This window comes from Rattus norvegicus, chromosome 5, assembly GCF_036323735.1.
Source record: "Rattus norvegicus strain BN/NHsdMcwi chromosome 5, GRCr8, whole genome shotgun sequence".
NCBI classification, from domain to species: Eukaryota; Metazoa; Chordata; class Mammalia; order Rodentia; family Muridae; genus Rattus; species Rattus norvegicus.
In genome coordinates, this window is record NC_086023.1 from 114,751,878 (window position 1) to 114,764,890 (window position 13,013).

The following is a 13,013-nucleotide window of genomic DNA, read 5'->3' on the forward strand; positions in this document are numbered from 1 at the left end:
TTCTTCCCCGCTTCTGATCCCTGTGCCTGACAGTTTGGTTAGCCAGAGGTAACCACTGCCTAGCTTATTCACAGAAACTTTAAAGCCACTATTGTCAAGTGTTATGTGTACCAATGTTTGCCCCCATGTGAAAAACTTCGCTATATAGTACTCTAGTTGCAGAGAGGTTTTTGGGTTTTTCCGTAGTCAAATCTGCCAGGATTTTCCTTCATGGTTTTGATTATTTTCATGCCTTTAAGTGAACAGACTTTAAGTCTGTTGAAGACAGAGACTATATTTTATTCTTCTCTTCACCCATGAAATGTAGCATAAAACCCAGTACTGAAGTAGTTGTTGAATATATTTATGATAGTCTCACTTTTGTGTACATATGTGTGTGTTTGCCTGTGGATGTGTTAGTAGGTGCACATGCATGTTTGTGGCTGTGCATGTGGATGCCAAAGACAGCCCTGAGTGCCATTTCACAGACACGGTGCACATTGTTATTTTTGGAAACAGGGTCTCTTGTCCCTCTGGGGATCACCTATTAGACTTGGCTAGCTGGCTACTGAGACCCAAGGTAAGACCTATCTTTACCACTCTTGCCTTGGGGTTACAGTGAACATGAATGTGTTAGTTATCAGGCACTTTATTGAGTGAGTTTTTCTTTAGCATCTATTCTCACTGTTAACCTGTTCATTTATTAATGTGTGGCTATATCAATTATGTCACAAGCATTTTATTAATTGTTAGAAGTATATATCTTCATGGTATTTGCAATAGAGTATGGTGAATTATAATAGATTTAATACCAATGAGATATGAATTCAAATTTCATATTTCTGCAATGTTATCTTGGGTTTACTGAGCATCTGTGAGTCAGTCTTTCTCTCTCTCTTTCTCTCTCTCTCTCTCTCTTTCTTTCTTTCTCTCTCTCCCTTTCTTTCTTTCTTTCTTTCTTTCTTTCTCTCTTTCTTTCTTTCTTTCTTTCTTCCTGAGACAAAACCTTTTTATGTAGCCTACATTGACTGCAAACTCATGATTCCTCACCTCTGTCTTCTTCAGTGCTAAGATTATAGGCTGCACACTACCATGTTTGCCTTGGGATTTAAAATTTTTAACCTACAAAATGAACTATAGATGCCTTTTCTTCAACATACTTCATACAGATAGTGTTTATAAAGATTTATATCAGAGTGTTTTCTGTCCAGTATATAATACAAATGTTAGCTTTCTTTCCTGAACAGTATACTAGTAACCCTGCCAGGTGGCCTAAATTTCCTTTTGCTTAGCAACCATCATGATTCTGAATTGCTTTCATAGTAAACTCATTTCCTTGGTTTGCTCCTGTAATAGTTTTTAGTGGGAGATTCTTAGTCGCTCTGTGTGTGTGTGTGTGTGTGTGTGTGTGTGTGTGTGTGTGTGTGTTGGACTGGAGTCCAGATCTTCATACATGCTGTGTGTGTGTGTGTTTGTGTGTGTGTGTGTGTGTGTGTGTGTGTGTGTGTGTGTGTGTGTGTGTGTGCAAGCCAAGCCATCAAATTGTTCCCTTTATTAGGAACTAAAGAACAGGATGATGAAGAGCTAAAGCTGTTGTTGTTGTCATGGAGAACAGAGGTATCTTTTTCTGGATGATGATCTACACCTTTTGGGACAGCATAGAAGATTAGGGAATTTGGAAGACTACTTAGGTAGCAGAAAAGGTCAGAAAGTAAAAGTTGTTGAGTCCAGACATCATGACAGAACACATATTTCCTGGTAACGAATAAACAAGGTTCAGTGAGGGACTTTGCCTCAATGTTAGTCTTATTCTCATTGTTGCAAAAATCAACGAGAAGACTACTTAGAGGAGGAATGATTTCAATTGACTCATGACTTTAGAGGTCTCAGTCTATGGCTCACGTCTTTCTTTATTCAGTGCCAGTGAAGAAGTGGCACATCATGTGGTAGGAGCCAGTGGCAGAGGTTACTCACACCCTAAGCACAGGAAGCAGAGAGAGGAAGGAGCTGGAGACTAGGTACAACCTTCAGAGGCATACTCCCAGTGACCAACTTCCTCCAGCAGGTCTCTACTTCCTCTAAAACCTCCCCCAAACAGCATGGTGAATGGAGCTCTAAATATTCAACACAAGAGGCTAGGGAGAGGGCAGCTCATCTTCACCATAAACACGTCTTTGAGTAAAGATGGGTAAGGAAGGTCATTATTGTCAGACTTGGCTATCTCATTCCTGGGTATCTTTATTCTCTTTGCTTTATATTTTTTCCTACTTTTTGATTGCTGCTCTTCAATGTTTTTTTCTCTATTGTCCTAATTTCTCTTGGTGCTATGCTGACAGATTTGTTACTGCTCTAAATCCCCCAACCCTCAATACAGATTTGGTCACTTATGTTATTGCCCTGGAGCAAGCAGAAAAAAAGTAAGAGCTGAGCACTGGCTTTAGTGTTACTTTGTGCTACTACAGATCACTCTCCTTTTTCTTGTAAAATGTGCAGCGTCTCTCAGATAACTCCAAGGTTCCAGGTTTTAAAAGTTCTCAGCTTGATAGTACCACACTCCTTCCAAGTCTGATACCTCCCAGGATGTCAAATGTCCAACATGTCTAACTTGTCAAATGTGCCAAATGTCAACAACAAATATCTGTATGGATGCTCAAGCTTGTCCTATGTTAATTATAACTAGCCCGTATTATTTATTTATTTATTCTGTATGGAAATTTCTGGCATTTGAAGACAGGGAGAAAATGTCTTTCTCTCCATCAGACAGATAAGGACCTCATTTGGCTGGAAAGCAGGGATAGGAAGTGGGACTGTGCTCCTGGAAGAAACTGGCTTGGCACTGCTACAGCATAAAAATAGTTTGTTCTAGGGACACAGGCCAGTCACTTCCAGAGTGCACTTGCCCAATTCTCAACTCCTAGTTATACATTAGTAATTTCCTTTGTTACTTCCAGTCTTGTGCACTTTGGGATCATCCTGTTAAGATGTCTAACAACTTAGAAGGAACTGTGAGGATGAAACCGTTGCTCAAACACTTGCTGTATACATCAAAGGATCACAGAGAACAAAAAGGAAAGGAGTGGTGCTGTGGAAAATCGGGTTGGGGAACTGGATTCCTTCTGTGGAGACTAGAAGACAAACATTCTACATGTAGCTTACCATAGGTTTTAGGATGCAATGAGTACAATTTAATGTTAACTTTAGGACAAACTTAAGATTTCAGAAGGCAGCCCTTTTAACTAATCACTTTTTAAAAAATCCTGACCAGTAGTTATCCTTTTGGAAAGATCATTATGTCTTTTTATGTCTTGCATAGCCTCATAACTGGAATCCTCTTTTGCTTTATTCTAGAAATGTACTTATTTATATTGGTAGTGTGTGTGCATGTTCCACAGGATGTGGCTACAAGTTTGAGGACAAATTTTTGGAGTTAGTTCTCTCTACCTTTACATGGATCCCAGGGATCTAACACAGGTCACCAAGGTCTCACAGTAACTAGGTTTTCTGCCATCTTACTGAGCCCATAGCTATTTTATGCTAAATATCTACAAACTCTCCCTTTCCATGCCAGTCAGGTCTTATTAAGTTCACTATTAAACCATCCTGTAAAGTTGTGCAGTTCCCTATCATGGTACTAATGTTATATTCACCAGTGTGATTAATTTTCCATATCTCTTTCATCTTTGTTTGTAAACCACGGGAAAGTTGTAATCTCCAAGGCCTACCATTAATAAATAGTGTTTATTTAATGTACATACATTTTTTATGGATAATTTTCCTCTTATAATTTCTTCAAACAATTGCCCAACTGTTCTGTGTTCTATGTTCTATGGAGTGTGTTCTGTGGAGTATGTTCTGTGGAGTGTGTTCTATGGAGTGTGTTCTATGGAGTATGTTCTATGGAGTATGTTCTATGGAGTATGTTCTATGGAGTATGTTCTATGGAGTATGTTCTATGGAGTGTGTTCTATGGAGTATGATCTATGGAGTGTGTTCTATGGAGTGTGTTCTATGGAGTATGTTCTATGGAGTATGTTCTATGGAGTGTGTTCTATGGAGTGTGTTCTATGGAGTGTGTTCTATGGAGTGTGTTCTATGGAGTATGTTCTATGGAGTATGTTCTATGGAGTGTGTTCTATGGAGTATGATCTATGGAGTGTGTTCTATGGAGTGTGTTCTATGGAGTATGTTCTATGGAGTATGTTCTATGGAGTGTGTTCTATGGAGTGTGTTCTATGGAGTGTGTTCTATGGAGTATGTTCTATGGAGTATGTTCTATGGAGTGTGTTCTATGGAGTGTGTTCTATGGAGTGTGTTCTATGGAGTGTGTTCTATGGAGTGTGTTCTATGGAGTGTGTTCTATGGAGTGTGTTCTATGGAGTTTGTTCTATGGAGTATGTTCTATGGAGTGTGTTCTATGGAGTATGTTCTATGGAGTGTGTTCTATGGAGTGTGTTCTATGGAGTGTGTTCTATGGAGTGTGTTCTATGGAGTGTGTTCTATGGAGTGTGTTCTATGGAGTGTGTTCTATGGAGTATGTTCTATGGAGTGTGTTCTATGGAGTATGTTCTATGGAGTGTGTTCTATGGAGTGTGTTCTATGGAGTGTGTTCTATGGAGTGTGTTCTATGGAGTTTGTTCTATGGAGTGTTCTCTATGGATTATGCTATTGCTGTTTTATAGTGGAATAAATTCTCATTGACATTCATGACTGAAGCTTTCACTCATCTGCTTGAAAAGGAGTTAAAGTCGATGACTTTTGAATATGTTTAATAAAGCAATATCATTCTTCTTGTCAAATAAAAACCAAGTGTAAGGTCTGAGTGTCAAAACACATTGAAGACTTGAGCAGCTCGGGAATACTGTGACTGTGCATATGGGAAGGAGGCTGGTTGGAACTCATTCTGTCACTTTACTCACTTTTATTCTCAGAAACCTCAAGAGCATCTTTTAAGAAAATGAAAAATAATGATTCCTTGAAATCAAGTTTAAAAGCATGATCCTTCCTCTAAGTTTGAGTTCAATTTAACTTGATTATACAGGTGTTGATTCAGGTCCAAAGTCATCCTGTGACTAAAGAAAGATTGAAAAAGATTTTCATTTCTGTAGTGCTGTTAATTATGAGGCAAAGCGATATCAAGGAGAAGAAAATCTAAGTGTGAAAACAAACGCTAAGGGCTGAGGATATAGCTCAATAGAGAGCTTGTCTAGCATTCCAAAGGTCCTGAGTTCAAGCCCCAGCATGATTAAAAACAAAAAGAGTAGTTGGAGAGAAAGCTCAGTTGGTTAAGTGCTTGCCATGTAACCATGGAGACCTGAGTTCAATTCTCAGTACCCTTGTAAAAGTCAGGAGTGCTGCTACATTCCTGTGATCCCAGAGCTGGAGAGGTGGAGACAGGCAGATAGATCCCAAGGGCTTGCTTGGATAGTGAACCTAATCTAATTCAACTACACAGATATCGTTGAGAGATTCTGGTTCAAACACAAAGGATGTGGCTCTGGAGGAACAGCACCTGAGGTTAACCTATATTCCTGACACTCATGTACATTTACATGCACACACACCTGTACACATGCATCTGTGCCCCCACTGCTAAAATTAATTGCACACAGGGTCATGGCTTTTTACATGGGTGTTGGGGTTTCTAACTCAATGCCTCAGGTCCTCCTGCTGGCTCGTACCCACTCTGCCATCTCCTCATCCCTGAAAGATCTTCCTTTGGACCACTACTCTCAGGAAAATATTCTTTGCAACATGTACTGTGTGTTTCACCAGCTGGTGTCGGTAGAAGGCTTCTTTGACAGGCCTGCAAGATGTCTCAGTGAGTGAAGACTCTTGCTGCCAAGCCTGATGACACGACTTTGATCCTGGGACCGACATGGGAGAAGAGAATCAACTTCTACAAGTCGTCCTCTGACCTCTACATATGCAACATGTCACACGTGCCAACACACACACACACACACACACACACACACACACACACACACACATGATATAATAATAAAAAACCCCAAAGACTTTAAAGAAGCTACAGGCAACAGTCATGCCCAATGGGGAGGGCCTCTGCTCTACACTCTGAAGTCCATACTATCCTCTTTCTCTTTATTAAATTTGATTGTAAGTTTTCCCTGCCTCCAGCATTGCTGTGTGCTGTCATGTTCTATGTAATCAATGCAAAGACTGAAAAAGAAAAATATGTCATTGAAATGTGAGTCAAGAAAGTAAGTAGGTATAGGGATAAATGACAAGAGACACATTTTTCTATAGCCCTTTCCCCTTTGGTATGTAAACTACTAACAACAAAAATGGTGTAGGGGAATGCCAGGGCAGGGAGATGGGAGGGAGTGGGTGGGTGAGTGGGGGAACACTCTCTTAGAGGCAGAGGGAGGGGGGAAGGGATAGGGGAATTCCAGAGGGGAAATCAGGAAGGGGATAACATTTGAAATGTAAAATATCCAATAAAAAATGTCATTGCAGATTCATTTCTTCTTGGACTCACACATGCTATGGCTTCTGCAGCCAGTTGTCTTTGTGTGCTAGCCTTGGATGTGAAGACCCAGAAGTGGTGGATTATTACTCTGTCAGCTGTCATTCTCCTCAGTTACAACAGATCTTCACCGAGCTCATTTCCAGACTGCTGGCCAAAACCTGGCTGCATTTTCTATCCTTTGTAACCTGCTGGGCTCTTGTACCAGTGGTGGATGCCACACTAGGGTTCACACATTCTGCCTCATGGTCCTCTTGGTGATACCAGTGCCTGTTTTCTCCAACATTTCACAGAAATGTGTTCATTCTCCATCCCTATAATGGAAGTGAAAGCAAAAGGCACTTGTCAGTGTGAAGGTTAAATGCCAGAAAAATTTGCTGCAGCTTCTCAAGGCTTACTAAAGACATGGCGGTGACAGCAGTGTTGCCCTCTTCCAGAAGAGCTGATTTTGGCTCTTGACCTTCAAGGGGAGTGCAATGACATTTACTCTTTTTACATTTACTTTTTATGTGTGTAATTTTGCACATCTAAGTAGATGGTGAAAGATTTCTTATCAGCAGTTCCTCCTGACCACTCAGCATTCCCCTGCTAGGTCAACCCTGAACTTACATTCATGTATCACCTTCTAAAATATATTTAGACATACACAGACATAGATCTTACTTTGAGAAAACTCAACAGATGGTTTTAAATAAATATCTATATATGTATATATATGTGTGTGTGTATATATATATATAATTTGTTTCCAAGAGCCCATATATGTAATCCCAGCTCCAGCATAAATGGTCTGTCTCTATTGTAAATGGTTCCTGTTAGTGATGACAGCAGAGCTCACAGACAGAAGAAGGCTGATAAAATTGGTATTATTGAAAAAAGTGGCAACATCGAACCAAGTTCAGACTCCCAAGTACACAGTTTCATTTTTCAGCATTGAAAGTAAGGAGAATTAGCTGAAAGGGACAAGATCATAAAGACCTGATTCAGACCTTTTCAAGCCAACTGTGTTGTCTGTCTGTTATTTCCTAAAGTTGTAAATGAGCTGTGTTCAGTGCCATTGAGAGCATGAGAGTTTGGCCAGTCAGTTGACTGGGCTTAGAAATGGGACTGGATGGAAGTGCAGTTGGAGGAATGAGAGTGTTTCCTTCCTGAGGAAGACCTGTGTGGGCCATGCCTAGAATGAGGACAGCAGGAGGTGAGGTGGTGCCCAGTCAGGGGCTTGGCTGCTTTTGTGTATGGAGGAGGAGGTGTGAGCTGAAGCTATTTTTGGAGGCTGTGATTTCACTTTGAGATTTTTCTGGCTCATTCTATCTGCAACAATTTTATGATCTGTCTGGGTTGGCATTGACTGTCAACTGGATGCAGTCTAGAGCCATCTGAGAAGAGAAGGTTCCATTGAAGAATTGCCTGACCCACGGCTATGCCTGTGGAGGGTTGTCTTGGTTATTACTTGATGGAAGTCTTGAGGCAGAAGGTCCTAGCTATATAAGAATGCTAGCTAAGCATGAGCAGGGAGGGAGCCAGAGAGCAAGCTAAGCAGCAGCCTTCCTCCACAGGATCTGCTTAGGGTTCTTGCTAAGTTTCTGCCCTTACTTCCCTTAGTGATCAACCTTGACCTGGAAGTGTAAACTCTTCATTTGAAGTTGTTCTTGTGTGTTATAGCATAGCAACAAAATGAAGCTAAAACATGATCTCCAACTTCACATTTTCCAGAGATCTTACGGATGAGGTTAGAAGTAAGAGGGATGCTTTAAGATTAAGCTTGGAAATCTATGCTAGGTCCATGCCCTCCCATCCTCATGCATGAAATGTAACTAACTAAATTCCTACTTATGTTGAGTTGACCTTGAAATTCTTTTAATTAATCAGATAAAGAATATCTTAGTAAGGACATCCTCAGAACACCACTGCACACAGCAAACACTGACAACTGACCCGGAAAACAAACTGTATGACCCATGTTCAGTGCTCAAGCAAGATCTGGTAAATAAACTCCAGTCTGCCTCCGATCCATGGCCACCTTTCTGTAAAAACAATGACATTTGTTTCTGTCCCCTTGTAATCTAAGTATGAAAAGGTGAGAGAAACTGGATGAGGGAGTGGGAGAGGAGGAGGTAGGTAGAGGGGCATATGATTGGGTAGAGAGAAACAGAGAAAGCAAAACAACATCATCATCAACAACAAAGATGTTATCTTTTTCCAAGTCTGTCAGTCCATCTAGCTACCTGTCTACCCCTGCCTCATGCTTGGGATTGAACCCAGGGCCTCAGGTAAGCCAGGCAAGCACTCCACCACTGAGTTATCCCCCTAGCCCAGGTTTTTAGTTTTTAAAATGTCTTGAATAAATGTTAAAGGTCAGGCAGTGGGGGTGAGGTTTGGTGTTAGGCATTCAGGAAATAGACTCAAGGGAAATGGAATATGGTCATCGGGTGCTAGGGGGGTGTGTATGCGTGTGTGTGTGTGTGTGTGTGTGTGTGTGTGTGTGTGTGTGTGTGTGTGTGTGTGTGTCTGACATCGCCTGAAAGTATTTTATGGCATTTAGTCTTTATGAAGCATAGGTCTTGCCAGCATCATTGTAAAGATGAGGTAAATGAGGCCCGGAGGGAAATGAAGAATTCCCTTAGTCATCGTCTCTCTAATCTCTTTAAGAATTTAATGTGGAGCCATAGTAATATTTTTCTGAAAATATCTCCTGCTTTTGAAGAGACTGAACTTTTGCCAGACTTTGCAACTAAGTTTATAATATACTTTGAGGTTACTTAAGACTACATATTCTATCTGCTGTCCTACTATGCACTGTACTTTCTAACTGGTTTAACCTACCTGTAAGAAAACAATGTAAATGAACCCCGCCTTGGATTTCCCATGCAACCAGTTTTTGCACCCTAAGGGAATGCATAACTGTAATCTTAACTATGTAGTCTCCCATATCCCTGACCAAAAATAATCTGCATATGTGTGTATACTGTGATAATCATTTGCTGAAAGCAGCCATCAGGTTGAGAATAACCTTAAACAACAGACATCCTTTAACAGTTCGAAGCAACATGGATGTAGGTTGATTACATCTGCATATGGTTTTAGGTGCTATTCTGGGTTTCTAAAGTACCATCTCCCCTTATAAAACTCTTAAAATGCACTGTCTAAAAGTATCCTTCCCCTACCATGTTTTCTGTGCTGCTCAATAAATACTGAGCAGAGCCCTTCATTACAACAGGGAACAGGCAGCTAGGACAAACACAAATCAGATGTGTACATCAGAGAGGTAACACGGACAGACCCCAGACCAAGTTTGACACAAACAGTAAACGTAGGAAGAGAGGTAGAGATGCCTTGTTCTTGGTCTAAACTACTCCAAGTCTCTTTTGTCACCCATTATTGTGAGACTGACACATTTTGGTGCCCCCCTTCTGAGGTTTCTTTAATAATATTTTGAAAATGAAGGTCTATAAAGTTAGCATAAGTAGATGTAGTTGATATATACCTTTAGAGTGTTTAGTTGATATATACCTTTAGAGTGTTAATTAGTAAAATCAGTTCACTAATTAAAAATGATAATTTATTAATACTTTATACTCTCTTCATTACTTATTGCAATAGAGCAAGCATTTAACAAGTACCTAACTATGTTTCAATCAATACAGAGGGAGGTGTGTGGGCATATACATACCTATATACTTGTACACACACAAATATTGTTCAAGTCTATTGCAGATCAGATATGCAGTGGTGAAGAAGATGTAATGAGGCCTAGCAGATGAAAGGACTTGATTTCTTGGTAATGAGTTTTGATTTTGTCCAGTGGAATACAGGCACATGATCAGAACATTTTAAATTGATTGTTCATATGACTTTTTTAATTAATTAATTATTTTACTTATTTACATTCTTAACATTGCCCCCTACAAGTTCCCCCTCCCAGCGTTCTTCCCCCCATCCCTCCTCCTGGGTTGGTGGCCATCAAGTCTCTACAGGATTAGGTTCCTCCCCCACTGACGCCAGACAAGGCAGTCCTTGGCTACGTGTGTGTGGTGTGTGTGCGTGGGGGGCTTGGACCGGCTCATGTATGCTCTTTGGTTGGTGGCTTAGTTTCTAAGAGGTCCCAGGAGTAGGGGTCTGGGTTAGTTGATTTTGTTGTTCTTCCTGTGGGGTTGCCAACCCCTTCAGTTCCTTCAATTCTTCCCTTAACTCTTCTACAGAGGTCCCTGACCTCACTCCAATGCTTGGCTGTGAGAATCTGCATCTGTCTCAGTCAGCTGCTGGTAGAACCTCTCAGAGGACAGCCATGCTAGGCTCCTGTTTGCGAGCACAACATGGCATCAGTAACAGTGTCAGAATTTGGTGCCCACCCACAAGACAGATTCCTTGCAGACCCTAGGAGATCATATGACTATTTTTTTAAAAAAGATTTTTATTTATTTTATGTGAGTACACTGTTGCTGTCTTCAGACACACAGAAGAGCGCATCAGATCCCATTATAGATGGTTGTGAGCCACCATATGGTTGCTGGATTGAACTTAGGACCTCTGGAAGAGCAGCCAGTGCTCTTAACCACTGAGCCATTTCTTCAGCCCGTATGACTATTTTTAAATGAGGCTCTAGGCAAGAGGAGTTTTACCTGTGGAATCATGTTAATGACTGTCATGCATCATGCTCTGTCTTTCTTTTTAGGACTAGTAGAAGGAGCCATGGACCTGATCTTGATCAATTCCCTACCTCTTGTGTCTGATGCCGAAACATCCCTCACCTGCATTGCTTCTGGGTGGCACCCCCACGAGCCCATCACCATAGGAAGGGACTTTGAAGCCTTAATGAACCAGCACCAAGATCCACTGGAAGTTACTCAAGATGTGACCAGAGAATGGGCGAAAAAGGTTGTTTGGAAGAGAGAAAAGGCCAGTAAGATTAATGGTGCTTATTTCTGTGAAGGTCGAGTTCGAGGACAGGCTATAAGGATACGAACCATGAAGATGCGTCAACAAGGTAACATGCCCTAAATGCTGGACTAGTCAGATTCACCCGGGCACACACACATTTTGACATCCGTTGTCTTTGAGGTTGCACAAACTGCCTGAGTGTAGAAATTGAAGACACTGTCTTCTTCAGCATGGCTTATCTCTGCTTCTCAGAACCTTAGAGATGAAAGATACATCCCAGTCTAACCCTCTCCCTAGACTGGAACCAGTCGGGCCAAACCCTTATTATTCATCACATCTATTTCATAATATAAAGTGAAATATGTTGTACATTCAAATTATCTCATAATGTTATGCCTACATAATTATGCTACATGTATATAACATGAAAATATCTTTGTCAAAATATTGCCTATTTTAATATTGGTCATGTATTTTCTTTATTTGATTTTTTTGGTCTGTTTATAATTGTTCCTAAAGGTAGTTAATGTTTTAAAGAAAAATCTGGTCTAAAATTTTTCAAAAAGGTAGTGGGAAAGCTGGCTCAGCAGTCTGGAGCACTCACTTTTCTTGTAGAAGAGTTGAGCGTGGTCCCCAGGACCCACACCAGGAGGCTCACAGTGCCAGGGACTCCAGTGCTAGAATATCATACACTCTCTTCTGGCCTTTGAGTACACCTGCATGCATTTGTACACACACACACACACACACACACACACACACACACACACACACACACACACACTCACAGCTGGAGAGATAGCTCAGAGATTAAGAGAAGTTGTTGCTCTCTCAGAGGACCTGGATTTGATCCCTAACACCCACATGCATGATGGATCGAAACCATCCAAAGTGCTTTTATGACCTCCGAGGGCAACAGGCAACAGATATACAGACATACATGCAGGCAAAACACTCATACACATAAATAAGCTAAAAACTGCCTAAAATTAATAAATTAATTAAAAATAGACAAATTCAGTGGGAAATATCTACCTGTTACCCAATTAAATTGTTTTTTGTATCAATGATGTTTTTATTTTAAGCAATTATTCATTCATTATTATTTACTTGATATAATTTATAGTTAATGCAATATACTTAGATAAACAAATTATATAATATAGCCATTATTAATGATTTATTTAATTAAATATTTGAACAAAATAATATGTAACATAACCACAAATAGGCACACAGCTATAAGCATTTATAGCTTTAAAAAAATCGGGCTTACCTTGGTCCTGCTAAGACTGAACCCCCAGTGAACGTGATTGTTGGGGGGGAGGGCGGTAATGGGGGGAGGATGGGGAGAGGAACACCCATAGAGAAGGGGAGGGGGAGGGATTAGGGGGATGTTGGCCTGGAAACCGGGAAAGGGAATAACACTCGAAATGTAAATAAGAAATACTCAAGTTAATAAAAAAAAAAATCGGGCTTAAATCTATGTGGTGCTGATTAGCTATAGGCCATTTGCGGACCTGGGCTGGAGAAACCTGGCCAGGTTCAGTGTGTCTGAGGTCTGCAGCAGGCTAGCCCAGGTATGTTCTCACAGAGATGAAGGAGGACAAATGTAAACTTAGGACTTCTCAAACTAGGACCTTCATGCTGTTGCTTACGCCTCATTTTA

General features: G+C 40.7%; 1 protein-coding gene across 1 annotated transcript in view; it reads left to right on the forward strand.

Annotated features, from left to right (window-relative positions):
- The window catches only part of Tek (TEK receptor tyrosine kinase), a 126,721-nt gene that overhangs the window by 29,063 nt on the left and 84,645 nt on the right, over positions 1–13,013 (forward strand). The window contains exon 2 of the mRNA NM_001105737.1: positions 11,139–11,450. Coding sequence (NP_001099207.1) covers positions 11,139–11,450 — 312 coding nt within the window. The remainder of the gene's footprint in view (positions 1–11,138; positions 11,451–13,013) is intronic.